Raw genomic sequence first — 25,024 nt, 5'->3', positions numbered from 1 at the left:
TTGTATATCTATGCGCGCTTGGACTCAATAATAACGTATGACGTAGGTCGTCGCCAATCACATTTCTTCCCGGAAATAATTAGCCCCCACACTAGAATGACTGAATAACAGACGTCTTTGGAAAGACTTTTTACGGGGAAAAGGGAACCTGACGAGTCAGAAGATGTGCCTACAACCTCGAAGAAAACAAAATTTATGCTACTTCCCAATCACTAAAGACCCACGAACTGCAAAGGAGTGAATTCGTGACCCGTATGTGAATAAACCGAGTTATTTGAGCATGTCTGTGGAACAGGAATATCAGCTTGTAGAGATCGCAAATCACGGCGACTTAAACGTTGTGACGGCCCCTGGCCGTTTAATAGTTAATTTTCTGATGTTCTTCCAGTCAGCTGATCGTCGCCTCCACCAGCTGGCTGCTTCCCCTCCCACTGTGACGACAGCTGATCGACGCAGGACGGACCGACGACGTCACCGCCGCTGATTGGCCACGGAAAAAGGTGCCAAGCTTCTTAAACCTGCCGCTGTCAACGTTCTAGGAGGTCGCATTTGATAGCATTCTGTCGCGGTCCTCCTCGTCAGCTATTTGCTCGCCATTCACGCTCGTTTGCATTTGATCGCTAGTCAGATACACTCCCGCTTTTTCTGTGAGATCTTTTGTGTTTATTCGTTATTGGATCGTTTTTGTTCACCACTGTAAATAAGAGCACTGAAGCAAGTAAGGGTAAGTCGCCATTTCTGTTCAACCCGTTTTCTCCTGTTTTGTATAGAGTAGGAAGTTAGGTTAGAAGCAGTCTTTTTCTTTGTTCCTTTTACATGATCAGGGTTTAGTTAGCGGGTGGGGTTTAAGTGTAGTTCCTTTTGTTTGTTGTTTTGGCCTGGGCTTACCCTGAAGTCACGCTTCGTCGGCATTCTGTATATATTCATTGCGAGTTTGATTGTTCTGTAAATAAATTTGTGTCCACTCGTATATTTGTGTGGCTTGTTTTATGTTACGCCCTTCGCGAGCTGTCTTTGGCACGTAACAACATACATTTGAGACAACAACTCTACCGAAGTTCTGGATTAAAGTCATTTCAGAATATCCTGACATCGCTAGGAGCGCGCTGAAAACTGTGCTACAATTTCCAACATCGTGTATTTGTGATGCTGGCTCCTCTCACTCTCCCATCTCGGGACCATCTCGTCTCAACGAAACAAACTCAGGCCTCCCACTGATTCAGCGGGTGAGTTGTATTTTTTCCCTGCACTTAACACGACGGGGCTAAAAACAAATGCTATTTTATATTTGCTGTATTTTTCTGCCGCACATTGCCGGTGTTCTGACAAAGTTGACATGCGCGTAACGTTAAAAAGGACCGCGAATGCAGCGATTCCAAAGTACAGCCTACAAACTTTCTTTAAAGAAAGGAATATTAACTTACGTTTGCCATGTTAGGTGCACACAACAACTGCACGTAGCCCTCTCACTTAACGACTTCGCCGTGTCGTTAAGCATTAATTTACGCCATTTCCGTGTTGCACATGTATGTTTATGATGTAAATAGTTTTTTAGCACCATTGGCTAACACTGAGAGTCCAACTGAATATAAAATAGGGCTTTTTGCACCGCCACAAAAGCTTTGGGAGCAAAATTTTATAAGGTTTCAAAATTTGACAGGACACCAGTCCGTGAAAAAAAGACCCAAATCACACCGGTCCGTGGTGCAAAAAAGGTCGGGGACCCCTGTTGTAGAGGTTGTCGTACTTTGCGTGTAGCACAACAATGTTTGAAAATGGCGATGATTTTGCACTGAACCGGAAACAGTCTGAGCGGACCAATCACAGTCCATTTGCGTCACGTCTCCACGCGTTGACGTGACGCGAAATCAGAAAATTGTCGAGATGCACATCAGGCTACGGCGACGGGTCATAGGTCTCATAGGTCATAGGTCTGCCGCAGAAGCATAACTCACCCTTAACGCTCTTTTATTGAATGTCATTTACAGACTATCACAAAAGTGAGTACACCCCTCGCATCTCTGCAGATATTTAAGTATATCTTTTCATGGGACAGCTCTGACAAAATGACACTTTGACACAATGAAAAGTAGTCTGTGTGCAGCTTATATAATATAGTTAATTTATTTTCCCCTCAAAATATAGCCATTAATATCTAAACCCCTGGCAACAAAAGTGAGTACACCCCTTTGAAAAAACGTACATCCCTAAATGTCCAAATTGAGTACTGCTTGTCTGTTTCCCTCCAAAATGTCATGTGACTCGTTACAGGAGTGCTGTCAGCATTGCTGCAGAGATTGAAGAGGTGGGGGGGGGGGATCAGCCTGTTAGTGCTCAGACCATACGCCGTACTCTACATCAAATTGGTGTGCATGGCTGTCACCCCAGGAGAAAACCTTTTCTAGGGACGGTACACAAGAAAGCCCGCAAACAGTTTGCTGAAGACATGTCAACAAAGCACATGGATTACTGGAACCATGTCCTATGGACTGATGAGATGAAGATTAATTTGTTTTGTTCTGATGTTCTCAAGCATGTGTGGCGTCGACCAGGTGAGGAGTACAAAGATAAGTGTGTCATGCCTACAGTCAAGCATGGTGATGGGAATGACCCTCTCCCCCACCACCTCTTCAATCTCTGCAGCAATGCTGACAGCACTCCTGCAACGAGTCACATGACATTTTGGAGGGAAAATGACAAGCAGTACTCAATTTGGACATTTTGGGATGTCCTGTATGTAGTTCCCATGCGGTGTACTCACATTTGTTGCCAGGGATTTATATATTAATGGCTATATTTTGAGTTATTTTGAGGGGAAAATAAATTAACTCTATTATATAAGATGCACACAGACTACTTTTCATTGTGTCAAAGTGTCATTTTGTCAGTGTAGTCCCATGAAAAGATATAAATATTCTCAGAAATGTGAGGGGTGTACTCACTTTTGTGATTCACTGTATACTAGTTGTTTTGCATCTAAATCATTAGAAGTAGAAATAGTCAGATTATTGGCTGGGCCGATTATTATTCTCTATAGGGTGGGAGAGTTGAGGCAAAGACACAGGTTTTTACTAGTATCAATTGGTACCCTGTTGCGGCGGCCCGCTCAAAAAATCCTGTCAGCTGAGGATGTAAAAAACAATTTATTGTTATTTCTCAGCAATTTTAGTGCTAAATTGTTTCCCGTCTTTTTGTTTTCAGCTCTTATCTTCAAACAAAATGTATATATTTGGAAACAAATCATTTGGAGGACCTTGAAGTTTTATCCTGAAATAGTAGTGAGTATACCCTTGCTGTATTTTTATTGCATGACTTCTGAATATAGTATATAGGCTATAATGAATTTATCGTCAGATGAACATTGGAAAATTGATTATCATCTAGGCTACCTTCATGCTGCGGCCACTCATAACATATATAAACTTCAAAAAAACAATCTCATCACTTGTAAAGCTAATTGTTCTTCTTTGGAATAGTAGCAGCATGGGAGGAAATGGATGAAAATAAATTCAGGACAGTAAGGTAAAGCAACAACATGATCCTTGTGGGGAAAATCAATTGGCCATCTTTAATGTGCAAAATCAAATGCTGGTGCACTGAGCGCTTGTAAAGTCCTCGATGTAAGCTGGAGCCTGGATTCGAACCAACTACCTCAGAAGAGGCCATCATGGTTGACTAATGCTTTGCTTCAATATATCCCCAGGTAAAGCCTGTGTTATTGTGCACGGAGCTACTGCCGCCAAGTGGCGCACCACTGTAACATCAACTTTTATCAACTGTCTCACATTAATTTCAATAAACAAAGCTAATGGCAAAGTTGTGTTTGAACGTTGTACTCCATTTTCTTATCTGTACAAATGATATTGCACATTTGCATGATATTTTGAAAACAGCCCACTGACCTGGCTGGTGCCAAACATGCATCACAGCCAAGAAGGTAAAACCAACACTCTACAAACCAAATAATTCTAATGTTTTTGAATTTCAAATTGCCGTCTTCCATTTTTGTTCCTCACAATGCTACAAAATTCATTGATGAATGCAACATATTTTTAAAAGTTTTTAAAGACCTGTAATGCAATTGAATATGTAAGTCATTGGTGGACATTGTGACGAAGGTACTATAAATGAGTCATGATTTGTTGGCACAAATTTTTAACACAACCCACTCATTTTACTATAATTGATATTATTACTACTACTACTTCTACTATTACTAAAACTACTAGTACTACTACTACTAAGAGTAGTAGTAGTAGTCGTAGTAGTAGTAGTAGTATTTAAATTCTGTCTTTCACCAGCAATGGCTGCGTGTTGGGAACTGATCGGGAATAAAACCCAGATAAAACTGTCTGCACATTGGACATTGAGTCCGAGTGGGCCATATTCCGCACCTCCATTGTTGAGGCGGCCGATCGGAGCTGTGGCCGTAAGGTAGTTGGTGCCTGTCGTGGCGGCAATCCCCGAACCCGCTGGTGGACACCAGCGGTAAGGGATGCCGTCACGCTGAAGAAGGAGACCTACCGGGCCTTTTTGGCCTGTGGGACTCTGGAGGCAGCTGACAGGTACCGGTTGGCCGAGCGGACTGCAGCTTCGGCGGTCGCCGAGGCAAAAACTCGGACATGGGAGGAGTTTGGCGAGGCCATGGGAAATGACTTCCGGACGGCTTCGAGGAAATTCTGGTCCACCATCTGGCGTCTGAGGAGAGGAAAGCAGTGCACCATTAACACTGTGTATAGTGAGGATGGGGTACTGCTGACCTCGACTCGGGACGTCGTGAGTCGGTGGGGAGAATACTTCGAAGACCTCCTCAATTCCACCGACACGCCTCCCTTGGAGGGAGCAGAGTCTGGGAACTCCGAGGTGGGCTCTCCAATCTCTGGGGTTGAAGTCACTGAGGTTGTTGGAAAGCTCCTCAGTGGCTAGGCCCCGGGGGTCGATGAGATCCGCCCGAAGTTCCTAAAGGTTCTGGATGTTGTGGGGCTGTCATGGCTGACACGCCTCTACAACATTGCATGGACATCAGGGACAGTGCCTCTGGATTGGCAGACCGGGGTGGTTCCAATTATAGAGGGATCACACTCCTCAGCCTCCCCAGTAAAGTCTATTCAGGGATGCTGGAGAGAAGGGGCCGTCAGGAAGTCGAATCTCGGATTCAGGAGGAGCAGTGTGGTTTTCGTCCCGGCCGTGGAACAGTGGACCAGCTCTACACCGTCGGCAGGGTCCTTGAGGGTGCATGGGAGTTCGCCCAACCAGTCTACATGTGTTTTGTGTAGTGTTGCACCGATACCATTTTTTGGCCCTGATACCGATACCTGGCTGTGCAGTATCGGCCGATACCGATACCATACCGATACCACCCCGTTTATATATATATATACGTATATATCTCGATTTACCTGTCGATCAACATTCCTACCCTCAGCTATGGTCACGAGCTTTGGGTCGTGACCAAAAGAACAAGATCCCGGATACAAGCGGCCGAAATTAGTCTCCTCCGCAGGGTGTCCGGGCTCTCCCTTAGAGATAGGGTGAGAAGCCCGGTCATCCGGGAGGGGGTTGTTGTCGAGCCGCTACTCCTCCGAGTTGAGAGGAGCCAGTTGAGGTGGCTCGGACATCTGGTTCAGATGCCTCCTGGACGCCTCCCTGGAGAGGTGTTCCGGGCATGTCCCACCGGCAGGAGGCCCCGGGGTCGAACCAGGACACACTGGAGAGACTATGTCACTCGGCTGGCCTGGGAGCGCCTTGGAATCCCGCCGGAGGAGCTGGCTGAAGTGGCTAGGGAGAGGGAAGTCTGGGCTTCCCTGCTAAAACTGCTGCCCCCACGACCCGACCCTGGACTAAGCGGAAGATGATGGATGGATGGATGGATGGATGGATGGATGGATGGATGGATGGATGGATGGATGGATGGATGGATGGATGGATGGATGGATGGATGGATGGAAAACTGTCTGCATAAAATGTAATGATATTGTAAATGCACAGTGCATATAAAATTTTAAACACTTACTTGTTCATCCATTTCATATGATGTAAAAAAATATTAGACTGAGACAAATACTTCTGGGTAGATAAACATTTGAGCCCTCCCAACTAAAAATGACATGGCCCGGTGAAACCAGGGTTGAACATTTTGGCCATTACTCCAAACAGTAAGAATAATTTGGTAGAAAATGCTCATTACCACACTGACAGTGACGCGCAGTGGTGGCAGAATCATGCTTTGGGAAAGTTTTCTTAACGGAGGCCTTAGTCAAGACAGGCTGGGTTATTGTGAAAGATTCCTTGAACAACTTTGGGCTGTATTGAAAGGGGTATATAGGGGTGATACCTTACTTATTTGACAATTTTGGAGTAACTATTGCTGCAGTGAAATATAACAGTTTAGATTTGAGTGCTATAATACATAACAGGTTCTCAAACTAATTGTTAAATGATCATTTTATTATACATTTTTTGTTTCTCCTCTTGAAAATTACAACAATTGAGTTGTAAAGTACATTTTACATGTCACATTAATGGTACAAAAAAATCTATATATACACAACACAAATAGCCAATACATAACCCTACCACATTCAAACCTTCATGGCGATCAACTTTGAAGATTCAGTTATACTTTGTATATTAAATAGAAGTTGTTACCAAATTTGTATAATGGTCTGTAAATTGGAAACTCCAATTAACTGTTCACAGTCAAAAAGTGTTTGGTTTTATGTAGCGTCACAGCAACTTTCGATAATGTACTGACGTAAGCACCTGACACTGCACACATCTGCAGATGCATCCTATCTCTGAAGGAACAACCTTGGTCTACTTTGAAGGAAGAGATACCGTAAGTAACTTTTGTCGCTCATGTAATTTTTCTACTTTTTTTTTTTTTTTTTTTTACTTTTATAATTTACGTAGTCATTTTTATACCTCTAGCTCAGAGCAGTAATTTTCCCCCCAAAAATTAACATAAAAAAATAAGATTTATGATGGAATTTAAAAATGTGCACATTGAAATATATAGTCTTTTTTTTCTATCTGTATAGTTTGCATTTCATGTCTTTCAGATTTTTCTTTGAATTTTTATTGATATTTAATACTGAATGTTGACTTTTTTAATGAAGTACTTACTGTATTTTAGGTTGTTGTTTTTTTTAACGTGCTATAGTAGCTAGTGTTGTAAAGTGTGTCAATTTTTGTTTGTTTCTATGTTTTCCATAGCTGCAACCAACAGTGTAGTGTGAAAACTGGGATTTAAAAAAAATTGATGTATTAATTGGGAGTAGACATATATTGTTTTTTTTCATATATAGAATAATTATTATTTGTAATTTCTACTTTGCATTTGAACTGTTCGCACTATTGTTTTTATCTAGATAAATGGACTAAACGTGACAGCTCCGATCTCGTTGTACTATGTACAATGACAATAAATGGCATTCTATTCCATAGTGCTTTTAGATAGTGGATGGAGTCCAATTCTATTAGTTACTGTACGGTTGGAAATTAGTGCATCAATGTTGAATCATTTCAGTGATCTGTAACAATATGTTTAGGTTCGTGTCCAAGATGTACTGAGCAAAGACCACAACAGAAAGTTAAGAATACTTAAAAGTGATGAGCTCATCATTGAAATGTAGAGATGTTGATGTTTAATTTTTTAGGTTAACATGTGAAAATTTACACATCTTAAATATATTAGTATTTGCATCATTATTATTAAGATACGCTGAAATCACAGATTGAATCCAGTTGTACTTCATAAATGACACTGGAAAGTTACTGACTTGCTACATTGTGCTGTGTTTTGTCCAGAGCATGAAAAGGTTGTAACGAGTAGAGTTGATGCTGAGGTCTGAATTTGTTTTGTTTCTGACAGACTTTAAAATATGATACCTTTTAATTTGGCTGACATTTATACACTCACATTTTTTTGCATGGAGCAAAATGGAGAGGGAAAGGTTTTTGATTAAATCATCATGATTTAAAATATATAGATAAATGTATATATAATTCCACTGTACTTATAATTGGTTTAGTTGCTCGACTGATTACGGTGACATTTTTTTCTGCTAAGGTAGAGCCAATTATGAATTATTCCCATTGGCGTTCCCTGACCCTATATGAGGATGAGTTTTAGTACTATAATTATCTATGCTATATAATGTTGTGTATTGAGTTTTGTTGGTTTTACATTCATTTCTAAACATGTAATGTCACATTTTTTATTATGTGTTATATACTTAAGATAATGTATGTATTATATTGTTATTTATTTATGAAATGTCCATTTCAGACCATCTAATCATTAGTTGTAAGATTAAAAAGTAATACCAGAACAAAGATTAATAAATACAAATTTCAGCTGTTTACCCTTACCCATTCATAATTGTTACAATAGGTATAAGCAAGACAACATTTTATAAATCATTTTTATGTATAAATCCTTTTTTTTGTCTCTCTATCAAAAACCCAGATAAAACACCAAACAAACAAATAAAAAGAAATAAAACTAAAATTGAATCACTCATTTACCAATGCTATTGCGGATAAATTTGTGCTCTGATAGTTGGATATCATGATCATAGATTGACCAAGAAAAGATGAAGGGTTGTTTGTCATTTAGAATGAAGACCTGAACAGCTTTCGGTGTGAAAGCGGAACAAAATTATATGGAAATGTTATGAAAGTACAAACAGCTTTACATTCTAGAAATACATACTGTCTACCTTCAAAAGTGCATGGTGTGTCTGATTGTCATTAAGTTATGAATTACTTTACATTGACACGTTTTAAAATACTTTTCCCTACAAAACTGGATCTAAACTTCGTTATATAAAATTACAGTTTATGTTTTCATGCTATTTTGGCACTCGTTTGTCCATGTTGTGGCTTTGAAGGCATTTGTTGTGGTGAAAAAGAGTTCAAGTCACAGTAGTCTCCTTTGTGTGGCCACTTTGTTGTTGTCCATTGTGGGTTATCGGCGGAGATTTATGTGTGTTGCTAGGAAGCTGAGGTTTTTGCTCTTTGAAGCACACATTTTCCCTAAATACGTATGTATATTGCATAAATCTTCAATTCAGAATATGGAAGCTTGTCATGGTAATATTCTGCTGTAAATTGTGCGGGGTTTAGATTAATCTTAAAAACGTAATCCTGTTGTCTCCCTGTTTGGTGTTAATGTGCACAAATATGCTCAGATAGTTAATTGTGTAGAATGATACCAGAATATCTGAGTAACAGCGTATGATTTATAATATCTTTTTGGGTTACGCACAAATGTTTTACTTCATGATCCAGATTGTCTTTTCTGCCAAAAAGCACCTGTTAAACTGAAGAATTAGATGTTAGAGAAAGGAGGCAGTGAAAATGGACCACAACTTCCTGTTGCAGCTCTTGTCACGAGTAGGTTGCAGTCTTGTACTGTGGGTGTATTTTTTTTTGTTAAACAATGCATCAAAAATAAGGTGTCTGTAATATTCATGGAAAACAAAATTGCTAATTTGAATATGTTAACCTAATATAAGTATTGTCAGAGGAAGGTCTCATTTCTGATCCAAATTTTCGCTCTAATGACTACATTGCTTGAAAAAATAATGATGAGGCTGTATTATCTCCATTCCAAAAACTAAATGAATGAAATATTCCAGTTGCCATTGGAAATTGATTTCATTGTTTAAGAATAAAATAGGCATAAGAATCACCCAAAGCAGGCTTGGGACAAAAAATAGAGTATACCAAACACCCCTGTGGCACATTAAAACTGTTTCAGCCTTTAAAGACACATGTCCAAGCAGCTAAACAGGACAGCTTAAAAACAACAACAACCAAAGCCATCAGTAATTGAGGACTGTACTCATTTTTCTTCTATAAGCAAAAAAGATCACAGACAGGTCCAAACTGTAATTTTAAAAGACCATTCAAAATGTGATTTATGCCCTACAAGCACAGGCGTGAATAAAAACTGATACTTATAATGAATTGTGAGTGTGAGAATCGCTCAGTGTGTGCAGTGTCATGTAAAGGTAAACCAGTTTGTCATACAATTTGACAAAACACAGTACCTAAAGTACCATGTGTAGAAGAACTGTATGAAAAGTAAAACAAACAGGAAAACAAAATGCTGCCATTTATGAACCTTTAATATTATTTATGACCTTCTTAAATGTTTCAGGGTTTTTGTGGTAATCTATCTAATCTTTCCATTTTAGTTGATTTGACCTCCACATAACCCACGAGCTCTCTGAAGTTTCAACATGTCCATGGACCCCGCAGCAGAACTGCCTTTCTTTTATGGCAGCATCAGTCGCACAGAAGCTGAGCATCATTTAAAACTGGCCGGTATGGCCGACGGCCTCTTTTTGTTACGACAGTGTCTGCGAAACCTGGGTGGATACGTCCTCTCTGTTGTGTGGAACCTGGAATTCTATCATTACTCTATAGAGAAACAGCTTAATGACACTTATTGTATCACAGGAGGCATAGCACACTGTGGGCCTGCTGAGCTCTGTGAGTTTTACAGTAAGGACCCTGATGGGCTGGTGTGTCCTCTAAAGAAACCTTGCCTACGTTCCTCAGACACGCCGATTCGACTAAGTCTGTTTGACAGTATGAAAAACAATATGCTAAGGGAGTATGTGAAGCAGACCTGGAACCTTGAGGTTGGTGGCTCATTCTAAATTATTTTTTCTATTCAAAGCACTGTATTTTATCGTGGTTTTAGGGTGTGGTGCATAAGCAGATTTTAAGGGGGGGCCACGGGGGCGGGGTGGTCGCAAAGTGCCATTGCATGGAATTCCTGTATATATAATAGTTGTAAAGCAATAAAACTGCAACAAAAACGAATTAAATGAACAAAAAAAATATAGATTCATAATTGGTCAAAATTATTTTTCGAACAGATCATGTGACTAGCACCTTAGACGGTCATTTGCTTTGCATATAATTTCCCCCCCAAAAAATTGGGGGGGGGGGGCAATCTTATTTTTCAAATTATTTTTTTTCTTTGATTGAAAATATGTTTTTCATTCGATTGAAGCAACTTTTGGGGGGATTGAATGATTTAGACACAAATGTCCTCCCCATAATATGGCCTAGACACAAAAAGGATTGCTTCAAACAAAGAAAACCTTTTCAATGAAAAATTAAGTGTTCAAATGCAAATGTTTCAAATATTTTTTCGCATTCAAAAATGTTTTCTATGATTAAAATTTTTCTGTTTTTCATTGAAGTGATTTTTCTTTTTGAAAATATATATCTTTTTGGAGCAACTTATTTTTTGATTGAATAATAAAGACAAAAACGTCCTAGCCAAAATGTGGCTAAACACAAATCAACATTACTTCAATCAAAAAAGTTGCTTCTATAAAAAAAACTTGACTCCAAAAAAATAATAAAATAAATAAATCAAAGAAAAATAGCTTTCGCATGCATTTTTTTGAGATTCAAATTTATTTTTGCATTCAAACGCATTTTTTTTTTTTATTGAAGCGACTTTTTTTTCATTGAAAATATATATTTTGATTGAAGCAACTTCTTTTTGATTGAATAATAAAGACACAAATCTACATCCATAAGGCTCCGCCCAGGGGATACAATTTTTGACTGGGGTAACTACATTGACACGACACCGGCGGGCGTTCCATATTCAATGGATGACGATCTTGGCGAAAAGTATTGCCTATGCAGCCTGATTTAGAATTCCCCTCAAGAATGATGGGAAACAAAAAACGCTCATTGTCAACTTATTATTATGAATATTCTTGTAAATTAATTTTATTGCTGACACTGCGTTTTGTGGTCATCAACATGTTGTGCCCCCCCTGCCCCAAAAGTCAAACTCCACCTATGGTATGGTGGTGTTAAATTGCCCTGGGTTACAGTTTTTCTTGTGGTATCAATTTAAGAAGCGAAGGAAGGGTCTTGCTATATAAAGATGTCAGCATTATACGACATCAATGCAAATGACAAACAGATTAATAAACATATTTGCCAATTAGCCTAATCCCTATTGATTTAAATAAACGTAGGGGAGCACAATTAATTGTGATTGCAATTCTGGAAGACATAATTAACCCAATCATTGGTGGTTGTTATTTTTAATAGTGTTGCACCGATACCGATACAGATACCTGGCTGTGCAGTATCGGCCGATACCGATACCATACCGATACCACCCCGTTTATATATATATATAATTCCCCCCCCAAAGAGCTACATAATTGGATGTGAAATCATTGCTATCAAGGCTTTGTCAGGCTGTTGCTTACCTTTGCAAAATAGGAAAAAGACTAGTACAAAGTATAATACTAGCCCAACAGTAAGAAAGTAAAAATAAGTTCATAATAATAAACTCTGAATGAACTGAGTAAACTTTTTTAAACCTCTCAAAGGCCAAACAGTGCAACTTTCATGAAATTATTGTCACATTCTGCTGCTGGTTAGATTGTGTTTTGTTGCTGGGCTGTTAGTGGGGGCGTTCCTGACGTCGCACCTGAATCCAATGCAGGCTCATCACCGCAGCATTTAAGCACGGGTGAGCTCAGAGAAGGCTGCCGAGATATTTGCTTTGCTGATCACCATTTGACATCTCGCACTATAGTCTCGCTACATTTGCTTGTTACGCCCCTGCATTGGGTTTTTTCTGTTAGTGTGCTGCACTCGTTTGTAACCTCTACCCTGTGCAGGTATTTGAGTGTTTTTATTTTGGCTTTTTGGCTCGCTGCCTATCATCTTAATTAACCTTCGAGTTTGTAGTATTGAGCTTCGTCGACCTGCTGTCACGGACTCCTTTAGTTATTTCTACTATCCCGCGATCGCGTGTTATTTTTTGTTTGCAATCATTAAACCCTTGTACGTATCCCCCGCTTGTTGTCCGCTTCGAGGTCCAACCTTGTTTCCGCATTTGCAGACGCTAACAATTATAAGTAATCATAATTGACCACAGCATCCCGTCACTCTATTAGCCTCCTTTTTTCGGGAGGTGGGGAGTCCCTTATTTCTATTTCTGAAAGGTGGTAACCCTACTTTGGAAACACTTCCCAAATTACTGTGGCATTTCTTTCATTAAAAGACAATAAAAGTAAAGTAGACGAAGTGAACTGACCAGAGATAGTTGCTCCGGTCCAGCGCCCTGCTTCCTCTGGATAGCAGTCCTGCTCTTGCAGGCTCAAACTCGTTGTATTCATTCACATTTCGTCTTCAAATGTTTTATCAGGTTCGAGGTATTGAAACTGGCCGATTTAACTCCACATCTCGAAACTTTCAGGCCGCAAATCCTGCATGCAGCAATTGATTTTAATTGACGGGATTTCTATTTTGAAATATTTCCCGACCGCAGCCATGTTGGCGCCGCCAAGCGGCCTTGTCATTGGTCAGGAGTGGCTATTGGCCCGTTCTCATTGGTCTGGAGCAGGCCAATAGCGATAGCTGCTTGGTGTTCACGTGTCATCACACAACACAGAGACAGAGTGTAGTGAGCGCAAGGAGGAAAAAAAAAAGGCTGCGGTCAAATGTTATAATAATGGACCGGTAAATGGTATCGGCGCCATCTTTGTCGGTACTCGCCGATACCGATACCACCATTTCGGGCCGGATCGGCGCCCCCTGCCGATACTAGTATCGGTATCGGTGCATCTTTAATTTTTGATAATAAAGATGCACGATAATATCAGTTACGATAATTATCAGCCGATAATGGCAATTATGACATCACACAGATAATCCAGATTTTTTTAAAAATTCAACCGATAATGCAATACGCTAATTATATACTTGATTTAGCCTCCAAATGTGTGCAATTGACGCAGTTTTTTCCAATTCTGCACTGCCACCTCAACCCCTTCTCCCTCTGAAGCCCCCTGTCGCATGAGTGACGCGATACACGACATGCCTAAAGGAGTAGGATGTCATGGCGGCTCTGTCATCAGAGTGGGTTGACTTTTCCGTGTGTGTAATAAATAACGCCCTCGCCATCTGCAAAACATGCCCTGCAGAAATTCAACGAGGTGGAAAGAAAGCATCCTCATTCAACACCACTAACCTGATCAGCAATTTAAAACTGCATCAGAAAGATTTGTGGAACAAATACGAGGCTGCTGCTAGCACGGAGGCTAAAGCTAATATTGGAAAGCTAAAGGGCTTGTGACGATCGGAGACGCTTTTGACAAGCAGACACGTTTTGACCAAAGTGATCCGAGAGCCAAAGACCTGGATGAAAAAATATTGCCGTTTATAGCCTTCGGTGACCAGCCATTTACAATCGTTGAGGACATGGGGTTTCGGCTGCTTTTATTGCATCTGGAGCCCCGCTATAAGATACCGGGCCGCCGCAAGTTTTCGGATGCGTTCTTACCTGCCTTATACAGCCACTATTCTTCGTGAAATACATGTTGATCACATAAGTTTCACCATGAACATTTGGACAAGTGATGTCAGTCAAGTAAGTATGCTTATCATGAAGGGACAGTGGTTAGATTATAATGTCAACATGTACCAAACTACACTCCACACACAGGAAGGGCCAGCCCTCCCTGGTGTTCGAAAAGTGTCATTGCATGTAATTGACTTTCCTATATATGATTTTATAATTAAGAGTTTTCCGGTAAAATAATGTCTATATAAGTTGTAAAGCAATTAAACAAACAACAAAAATGAATGAAATGAAAAATAATGGATCAAAATTATTTTTCGAACAGATCATGTGACTAGCACCTTGGACGGTCATTTGCTTTGCTTAGCCAAAACCACCCGGGGAACGAAGAGGCAAAATGGATATACATAATTTTTTTGAAACCTAAGCTTTCAAAAGCGATAACAACAAGAACCATAAGAGGCAAAATGGATACACGTAATTTTTTTTAGAACTACACTTTAAAAAAAAATCCACTGGCTCTACTTAAAAAAAAATGTAACAATTTGCATTTAATTTTTTAAGTAAATTCAACTAAGCAATGATTAAGTACTTCCCTTATAAATTTTCTAACTGGACTAACTCAATTAGTATAGTTGAACCATCATTATTTATTGTCCTCCACAAGCTTTATTGTGTAGAACCAACTCAATTTTTAAGTCCAAGTTTTAGCATTAATAAGAAATAAAACTACTTCATTTAGGTTGCTATAACTCCTTCATTTTAATTTCTCAACTCAAAAGTTGATGCAAAATGGTACTTAAATTTATTGAGTAAGAGCAACATTTTCCATGCCACTTTTTCCTCACGAAGGTCGCGGAGGTGCTGGAGACTATCTCAGCTAACTATGGGCAGTAGGCAGGGGACACCCTGAACTGGTTGCCAGCCAATCGCAGGGCACAAGGAGACATACAACCATTCAGGCACACTCATACCTACGGACAATTTAGAGTGCTCAATCAGCCTACCATGCATGTTTTTGGGATGTGGGAAGAAACCCATGCAGGCACGGGGAGAACATGCAAACTCCACACAGGAAGGCCGAAGCCTGGGATTGAACCCTTGAGCTCAGATCTGTGAAGCGGACGTGCTAACCACTCAGCCACTGTGCCACCTAAGAGTGCCTTGTTTTTCTAAAATAAATTGGACATGGCAACTCCAGTTTTATTTGGAAAAAAATATATATTTCAAAACTCAAAAGAATGGACGAAATAAAAGTGCAGAGCAAAACCAACATAAACATCCTAAACATTGTCAACAGTTCACTTCAGGTGCAGGTATAAACGAAAAGTGTACTTCCAGTACTTTGATACACAGATATGGCACAACAACACACAGTGCAAAACAAGTGTACAACAAAATGTTTGCAAATGTACAAACAATATAGGGTGATTGAAAAGTAACTCCTGTTTTAAGATAATTTATTTAAATGTTGTAAACATTTTTGTAATTTTTTAAATTATGCTGCTTGATGTATGGTAATGAAATCTGTTTTCATTTTCTTTCTGACTGCAAATATTGTAAGGCAGAAAATGGCCAATTCTTTTCCCGTGGTAATATGCACATGTGATGGGAATTTAGGAAGTTGCACCAACTTAATAATGGAATAGAAATTAAATTTCACTTACTTAATCTTTCCCTTTGTTACGTGAAAGCAGAAAAGCTTATTCAAAAACAATATACTTTTAAGTTAATACGTCTTTCTTAATATTTAATTTTGATTAACTCCATAAAAGAAGTTACCAACTTAATAAAACAATGAATAGTAAAAAAAAGTCATTTTTATGTTGAAAAAGCTCATGTTTTCAAGTCATACCAACTAGCCTCATGAATCATTTTTTAGAGTGTAAGCTTTCAAAAGCGACAACAACTACTGAGCAAGAACCAAGGATTAAAAATGTGGACCATGAAATCCCAGAGAACACCGTCAAAATGGTGAGCGGAGTTTCAATTTGCCTCACAAAAGACGCTAATTGCACAACAGAACCACCACTGGTGTCTTGCCAATGTAGTTACCATCAAAAATTGTATCACCTGGACGGGGAAGCGCACATACACTCATTAGTTATGAGTTATGTCAACTTAAACAATTAATTGAAGCCAGAAAAGAACCACAGTTATATATTTTGGACATCGACATTTATTAAACTGGAGAAACTCCATACAGGACTTAATTTACAGTAAGGACAGTTATATGTCATCCTATGAGTAAAACAGTCTGCCTTTTTTTTACATTCAGTACGTATGTTACGTTATCTGAAGGAAAAAAATACAATTTTTTGATAGATGGGCCATGTTTTCCCCCTCCGTGAGTCATCACTTTATCGTGGTGGAGGGGTTTGCGTGTCCCAAAGATCCTAGGAGCTATGTTGTCTGGGGCTTTAAGCCCCTGGCAGGGTCACCCATGGCAAACAGGTCTTAGGTGAGGGGCCGGACAAAGCATGGCTCAACATGACCCTTTATGATGAATAAAATAAATGGACTTAGGTTTCCCTTACCCGGACACGGGTTACCGGGGCCCCACTCTGGAGCCAGGCATGGAGGTGGGGCTCGAAGGCGAGCATCTGGTGGCCGGGCCTGTCCCCATGGAGCAGCCCGAAAAGGCAAAAAGGGTTCCTCTTCCCATGGGTTCACCACCTGTGGATATGATATGATATTCAATGGATGCCGATCTTGGCGAAAAGTATAGCTGTCCTAAGCAGCCTGATTTAGAATTCCCCTCAAGAATGATGAGAAACAAAAAACGCTCATTTTCAACTTATTATCATAAATATTCTTGTAAATTAATTTTATTGCTGACACTGCCCCCGCCAGTCAAACCCCGCCTGTGATTTTTGTGGAACTTAGGTATTTACTCAGTAAGTAATTGTTGCAATTACACATTGCAATTACCATTACACATTGTTAAACAATCTTATCTTTAGAAGAGATGTTGGAATTTACTACTTGTTCACATTTGGCGTGGAAAAAGTAGCAATAAATCATATTTTTGCACAGTAACATTTGCTCTTGTGTCTACTTTAAAATTTTACATATATCTTTTAATAGAATTATCGGCTTGACATTATCAGTTATCTGCTGGAAGGAGGAAGAAATTGTCGGTTGTCGGTATCGGTTCAAAAATGTATTATCGTGCATCACTATTTAAAATGCAGGCTGTACCGCAAATGTAACCAGGCACTTTTCTCAATGTCAACCAATTACCAGCGGGCAAGCGCATAAATTGAGGCTTCAATAAGGTGATTTAAATAACAATTTAGTATCCCCTGCTGAATAATGGAAGGAGAAAAATAAATGGGAGGGAAACAATGTGCTGCTGAATAAAAAAAAAAAAGTACTTTGGTTTTCATGTCTTGTTGAGGATTCATAGCAAACCTACTTAGTTGTTTAATATTGTATATCCATATTTTTTATAATTTTTTTAAAAGAAAAAAAAAGGGTAACACTTTATAATAACTATCCGTTTTAATAGTTAATAGATCGTTAGTAACTGTTGATAAATGATTTATTGTTGATTTGTGAAATATTTGTTAACAGTTTGTTAAGCATTTACAGGGTGTTCCAATATGGTTGACCCCATTCTAAATGTCCATGCGAGTTGATGGATCTTAATAAAACTATATACACTTTCTGATTAAGGTCATAAGTTTTATTGGTCAAATATACAAAGAAAAGTACAAATATTTGTTGGTTCTATGGCAGATTTTCAGAAATGTGCAAGATGAGCGCTGCCTGCAAAATGCCTTAACAAAATGCCTTTTCTTTTGAAGTGAACGGCATTTCTTTACCTGAAAAGATAGAAATGCCAAACGTTACACACAAAAACTTGAAACACTTCTACACAAACTGTGTTTCAGGTTAAGAACACCCTGTAAATGCTTAACAAACTGTTAACAAATACTTCACAAATCAACAATTAATCATTTATCAACAGTTTACTAATGATCTATTAACTAGTAAAACAGATAGTTATTATAAAGTGTTGCCAAGGAATTAATATTGAAGTATATTTCACACTTAAAACTGTTTTTCAAATTACTTAAGTTTTCCAAAACAAGATAAATAATCATGGTTTTAATCATGATTACAATATTGATCAAAATGAAGTACTAGTAATAATGAATTATTCATAATAATATTATTATTTTGGGCATAATCATCAGCCCAAAATTTAAGACAATCAAAGGAACCCGACTAACATGGTAATGACATGATTTCTGATTAACGTTTTGTTTTGAATTTCATTACTTTGTCTATACAATGAAATGGTCAGATGGGCGTAGAATTAACATGTTAAGAAGTTTTGCCTAAGGTGTTTTTTTCACTCAGGGTGAAGCCATGGAGCAGGCCATCATCAGTCAAGCGCCTCAACTGGAAAAGCTGATTGCGACTATGGCCCACGAGAAGATGTTATGGTATCACGGCAAAATACCCCGACAAGAAAGTGAGAGACTGCTTTATTGTGGTGCACAAACAGACGGAAAGTTTCTGTAAGTAGCTCATGATGAAAGTTTACAGCTCATTTGAAGCACCTTTCCCTAATCGGTTGTTTTTCAGGATTCGTGACAGGGAAGAATCTGGTACTTTTGCACTCTCTGTAATGTATGGAAAAAACGTTTATCACTATCAAATCATCCAAGACAAGTCTGGAAAATATTCCATACCGCAAGGACTGAAGTTTGACTCTATTTGGCAGGTGCATTCCTCTTTACATTTGCATTCTGTCATATTTTTTCATTTTCAGGCACAGGCTAACCAATTTCCATGTATTTTACCAGCTGGTAGAGTTCCTCAAGCTTAAACCTGATGGCATTCTAACAGTTCTGGGTGACGCATGCGTCTGCACAGCTCCTGGAAGTACTAAACATTTTTGCATTTCTTTATGAAATCAAAATGTAACATAATATCTATAAACACAGTAAAATAGCTAATACTGGTCAAAAAGACACATGCAATACCTTAAAATCAGCATGTTGAAATGTTACATAAAGAAACTTAAGATACACTGATTTGTCTTGTGATGTTAACTTTCATTCAAATAACCAATATTTACATTTATTGCACAATTTTGATTTAGAATGCATTATGTTCAATCCACTGCAATCTAATTTAATTGCTTTTTCCTTTTTATCCATACACATAAAATCCGGCTCCCTATCATAATCAGAGCTGCCCAGCCTCCCTACAACAGTGAGTACTTGACTGAATGATAAAAACATTTATCTTGTCAATGAAATGATTTGCTGTCATGCTTTCAGAGGCGCACAGGCCCTAATAGCTACACACCAGCACCTCAAGGTCAGTTGCCTACAGTGCATTGCAGAACGCTAATCAATCTCAGTTTGTTGACCAAATAATCGTCTTCCAACTTAATAAGCAACAGAAGTCAAAAAGAACAACGGAAATATGTAATACTTTTCTGATCACATACAGTTGTCTTATTCTTAAATGCATGCTTCTTTGTTCTACAGCTGCGACTGCTAAGGCAGTCAGACCTGTGTCTGAAGAACATGTTCTTCCAATGGACTGCATCGGTTTTAACCCTTATCACAACCCCAATGAAATTAAGAAGCTTAATCTCGACAGGAATAAGCTTTTCATTGATGAAGTAGAGCTTGGGTCTGGCAACTTTGGCTGTGTCAAAAGGGGCGTCCTTGAGACCAAAACGTGAGAATATATCAGATAAACTACAAATAATGTCAGAGATAAAGATATTTAATGTAGAGATGTTCATGACAAAGACTTGTTTTGTTTTTTTATTATCAGGGGCCAGTTAGATGTAGCCATCAAAGTGCTGAAGAGTGACAATGAGAAGCTAATGAAGGAGGAGATGATGAGGGAGGCAGAGATCATGTACCAACTGAGTAATCCCTTCATTGTTCGGATGCTGGGGCTATGCAATGCTGAGAGTCTGATGCTGGTCATGGAGATGGCTGCCTGCGGGCCTCTCCACAAGTTTCTCTCCTCCAACAAGTATGTTTACGTGGAAAAAATGTAGACCTTTACATTGGTTGGTTCCAGGGTCCTTCTGGTGACCGGTTTCCACCACGTTCGCTTTTGAAGCTGTTAACTAGTCGAAATGTAAATTACAGCCAACCTTCAGTCTCAGTTCCAAACAATTTCCCTCATGTACTGTCTTTTCGACTCGCTGACTGACTGAGTTTGTGAAAGGTGCAATTGAAACTGGTGCCACCTGAAAGTAAAAATTAGATAATTTAATGGCATCAATGGATAGAAAGACTTGAAGCTTTTAAAAGATAAATGTCATTATGAGTTGAAATAACTTGATATTGATACCCCTTTTGATGTTTTCGTTTTCATACAATTTGTAAAATTTGTTAACGAATAGGTGGCCAATTGCTGTTGACGTCGCAGGGCAGTGACGTCACATGGTTACGCTGCCGGGCATGACACCATTGTCGATATTTTAAAAAACGAGCAGCAAAAGCAAATGAACAGGAAAGACGGGACAAGACAAGATGTTCTGCCGAAATGTGCTATACAAGAAGCGAATTTGACACCCAAAGTTTTACCGTGCATTTTTAGCTTGTTTTGTTTAGATACGTACAGACAGAACATACTAAAGATGCCTTAAGAAAATGCTTAAACGTAGTACCGTATTGGCCCGAATATAAGACGGCCCTGATTATAAAACGACCCCCTTTTTTTTCAAGACAAGTTTGAAAAAAGACTTTTTGAACACCAAATAAATTTTTATACAGAAAATAATTACAGTTCATCCGAAACAAATGATTATAACAATATATCTGAGAGAAAAAGCATGTTATTTTGCCTCATTCAAATCTCAATATCTGAACATTTAAATATGTAAACTAAAGTGCAATCACATTCGTAAATGAATGGCTTCTGGATTTTGAAATGTAAATAAACCTATCTAATGTGATAAAACAACAAAATAACTGCATTAACCATCAAAGTGAAGTCTAACTGTAACTGTAGTCTTGAAACAAATCTTAATAAGGAAAAACATTGCAATAAAATAATGCAAAAACTGCTTTAACTAAAAAGAGTAGCTGAGATCTGTCATGACAGAACATCGCTTCAATGATATCTGGCGCCATCTAGCGTCGTGAATGGGGAGATTAGCTGAGATCTGTCATGACAGGACATCGCTTCAATGATATGTGGCGCCATCTAGCGTCGTGAATGGGTATAATGTCTAGACCGCGAATATAAGACAACCCCCTCTTTTTCAGTGTTATTTCAATGCAAAAAAAAAACGTCTTATATACGGGCCAATACGGTAATATCATATGAGGTGGTTTAAATATGCTACGTGACTAATGTGGTCAACAGATCAACAATCTGCTTTAAAGCTGCCACAAGAAAACACAATGCTTAAAAGTATGAGAGGGGAACACATGGAAAAAAGTATTTTGAGCTAATGAAAAGGTAATAAAAGACTCAATAAAAACACAACTGGTAAGTACTCGTCACTTTTAACCGACGAACGCATGTGTTGTACATCTTGCCACGTAGAAGGAATTGCAGTAACCCAGTAGTAATCGTCGAATGACAGTGACAATCCACGTCATCACCCCGAACTTCAATTGCGCGCTCAAAACATGGCGCCCTCCGTAGGTCAAAATATGGACTAAATATTATAGATTTTTAAATTAATGGCAATATTTTATGTGTTTCTAATAACATATTTCAGTAAAAGAGAAAAATTGTGGCTTATTAGAGCCTACAAGTCTTTAAGTCCAAGGTTCCCTTTAAAAAGGTGGTGGTGGTAGATACCTTTTCAAAAGTTAGGTTAAAAAGATTTAAGAAACAAATTACGTGCAATATATTAGGCTTTAAAAACTTATGAGTGACTTTAGTGCAGGAATTACTGATGCTGTTTCCTAGTCACAAAAAAAAAAATCTGCATTGAAACGGCAGAATCCCTGGTTTTTGGCTTCTCTGAAGAATTTATTCCATCGATAATGTGCTTACCTAAGAGCCAGTTGAATGCTTCTCTAGAGTGTCATGGCCTGGGTGACCTGTCCCAGCTCACCTATAATGAGGTACACCCCAGATTAGTCGCTAGTCAATCATCTAAAAAAAAAAAAAAAAAAAAAAAAACATTCAAACTCACTTTTACACAAGTGACACTCTAAGAGTATTCTAATTAACATAAAATGCATGTTTTTTAAATATAGGAGGTAGCTAGAGCACCCAGAGAAACGCAACTTTAGCAAAAGGAGAACATGCAACCTTCACACAGGAAGCATCATACTGTATTATGTTTTTTTCTGTTGTCACAGTGACACTCTAAGAGTATTCTAATTAACATAAAATGCATGTTTTTTTAAATGTAGGTGGTAGCTAGAGCACCCAGAGAACCCCAACTTTAGCACAAGGAGAACATGCAACCTTCACACAGGAAGCATCATACTGTATTATGTTTTTTTCTGTTGTCACAATACAAAATGGTTGTAATGTTGCTTTTTTCTTCTCTTGTGTCAGTGGTCATATAATGTATGGCTTATATTGCACATAATACTAGTATGCTTTGGTCAGTAAACTGGCCCTAAAGATCATCCTCTACCATTGTTGTCACTACAGAGATACGGTGTCGGTGGAGGAAATTGTTAACTTGATGCACCAAGTGTCGATGGGAATGAAATATTTGGAAGAGAAAAGCTTTGTGCACAGAGACTTGGCAGCTCGTAATGTCCTTCTGGTCAAGCGACAGTTTGCTAAAATAAGTGACTTTGGCCTGTCCAAGGCCCTGGGAGCAGACAGTGAGTACTACAAGGTACAGTGGTCCAATTGTTATAAGGAATTCTGATCTCCCATAGGTTATCAAATGCAACGCCTTATCTTTTTAAGGTAAACATTCAACTTGTTTCCTTTTAGCCTGATTTACTGAAGCCTCATCTAAAGAGAATGTGGGATTTACATGACTGAATCATTGCATGGGAGGAATAACTGTTTTCTAAAGCCTAAGTTGTTACCCATGAGCTACTGCTGATCCAAAATCAGTAATAAACTAAAAACAAAACCTAATAATAAACTCATTTAATTTTGGCGTTTGACACCCTGAACAGGCTAGATCTACAGGACTATGGCCGTTGAAGTGGTATGCTCCAGAATGTATTAATTACCGCAAATTCTCCAGCAAAAGTGACGTCTGGAGTTTTGGCATCACCATGTGGGAAGCCTTTTCATATGGCGGGAAACCTTACAAGGTAGGCTGTTGTACATGAAGAATCCATTAAGAAATGATCAGAATCACAGAGTTGGGTCATGTTCTGTTCAACTCTGTCCAGAAAATGAAACAAGCGGAAGTGAACAGTTTCATTGAAAGTGAGAAACGCTTGGCATGTCCAGCAAAGTGTCCGGAGAGAATGTATGCACTAATGCAAGAATGCTGGATATACAAGTAAAAAAAACTTTTTTTTTTTCTTAACTTAATCACGTTTGAAAATTTGTTTTGAGTACCTCTATCATTTCTCACCAGACACGAAGACCGTCCTGACTTCAAAAAGGTGGAAGAGGCTATGAGATCTTACCATTATTCCATATCAAATAAGGTTAAGCCTTTGGGTGCTGTTGCTGCTGCAGAGCCTGACATGTATCCATAAAAACAAAGCACATTTTGTCCCATGGCTACACAATGTATCCATTCAGCTGGTCATTGAACAAGCAAAACAAAGAGCTATTTATGAGTCGTGCACACTGATTGGCCCTAACACCAGCATTGATACAGCTAAACAGGCCTATGTGGTGATAATTAAGCATTTGGTACATGAGTCTCTTCTACATTTGCATGAGATTTTGTCTGTCTGTATATCTGTCTGTACATTGATGAGCAAACTGTTTATACTGCTTTCCCTTCTCAGTATACTGTACTATTAAATGGTCATTGGAATCCCTTCTTTGAATTAACCAAATATGTGTTATTTGTCTCCATAAAATCTAGGTTTCGTAAATACACTGGGTGATAATGCCTGACGTAAAACAGGAAAAAAGGCTACATCAAAAACAAAAGAACGAAAGAAAATCACGTGCAACCAGTTGAATATTTACCCCCAATAAAACATTTGTTTGCCAAGAAAGGGGTAAAGTGGGTTACTTTTCTGTAAATACAATAAGACTGTGAAACATACAGTACCGCCTCTTCTTTTCCAGCTTGACTATTTCTGTTGAAATAACCTTTGTAGCACTGAGATTTTAAGAAGCTAGTTTTTCTCATGGACATGTAATAGACAAACATTGATGGGTTTATCATTATTTGTTTATCAGTGAGCCACTGACAATTCCAAAATAAAATCCAAGTTTCAGGAGCATGTTTATTGTTGGGTACATATTGCCTATTTTAAAAAGTTGAAAATGAAACTGCCCAATGAAAATGAACTACAACTGCCCAATTCGCCCCCTAAATATCTCATCAGCACAGATTAATTAAAAGCACAACTGAAGATCCTGTGTTTGCTCTACTGGCTAACTCGGAACCCAAAGGCAACAATAAGTCCGCAATTAATTAATGTAATTACCGCAATTTTCGGACCATAAGGCGCACCTGACTATAAGCCGCCACCCACTAAATTTGACACAAAATGGTATTTGTTCGTAGATAAGCCGCACTGGACTATAAGCCGCAGTTGTCCT

General features: G+C 38.7%; 1 protein-coding gene across 6 annotated transcripts; it reads left to right on the top strand.

The window, feature by feature from the left end:
* The first annotated feature begins 6,795 nt into the window (after positions 1-6,795).
* Positions 6,796-24,771, top strand: LOC130919316 (tyrosine-protein kinase ZAP-70). 6 transcript variants are annotated; one of them, XM_057841907.1, is made up of 15 exons: positions 8,967-9,047; positions 9,316-9,399; positions 10,206-10,503; positions 10,573-10,655; positions 18,734-18,894; positions 18,962-19,100; positions 19,183-19,261; positions 19,572-19,594; positions 19,663-19,702; positions 19,876-20,071; positions 20,171-20,377; positions 22,976-23,168; positions 23,461-23,601; positions 23,683-23,795; positions 23,874-24,771. In XM_057841907.1, the coding sequence occupies exons 3-15, from the start codon at positions 10,251-10,253 to the stop codon at positions 23,995-23,997; spliced, it is 1,752 nt and encodes a 583-aa protein (XP_057697890.1). In that variant the 5' UTR covers positions 8,967-9,047; positions 9,316-9,399; positions 10,206-10,250; the 3' UTR covers positions 23,998-24,771. The 6 variants fall into 6 exon arrangements, with proteins under 6 accessions (XP_057697887.1, XP_057697888.1, XP_057697890.1 ...); XM_057841902.1 differs by having other exon boundaries at positions 10,206-10,655; positions 23,874-24,770; XM_057841903.1 differs by having other exon boundaries at positions 9,295-9,399; positions 10,206-10,655; positions 23,874-24,770.
* Positions 24,772-25,024: the final 253 nt, after the last annotated feature.

The sequence above is a fragment of the Corythoichthys intestinalis genome, chromosome 7 (genome assembly GCF_030265065.1).
Source record: "Corythoichthys intestinalis isolate RoL2023-P3 chromosome 7, ASM3026506v1, whole genome shotgun sequence".
In the NCBI taxonomy this organism is placed as follows: Eukaryota; Metazoa; Chordata; class Actinopteri; order Syngnathiformes; family Syngnathidae; genus Corythoichthys; species Corythoichthys intestinalis.
This window is presented reverse-complemented; position numbering and strand designations above follow the sequence as displayed.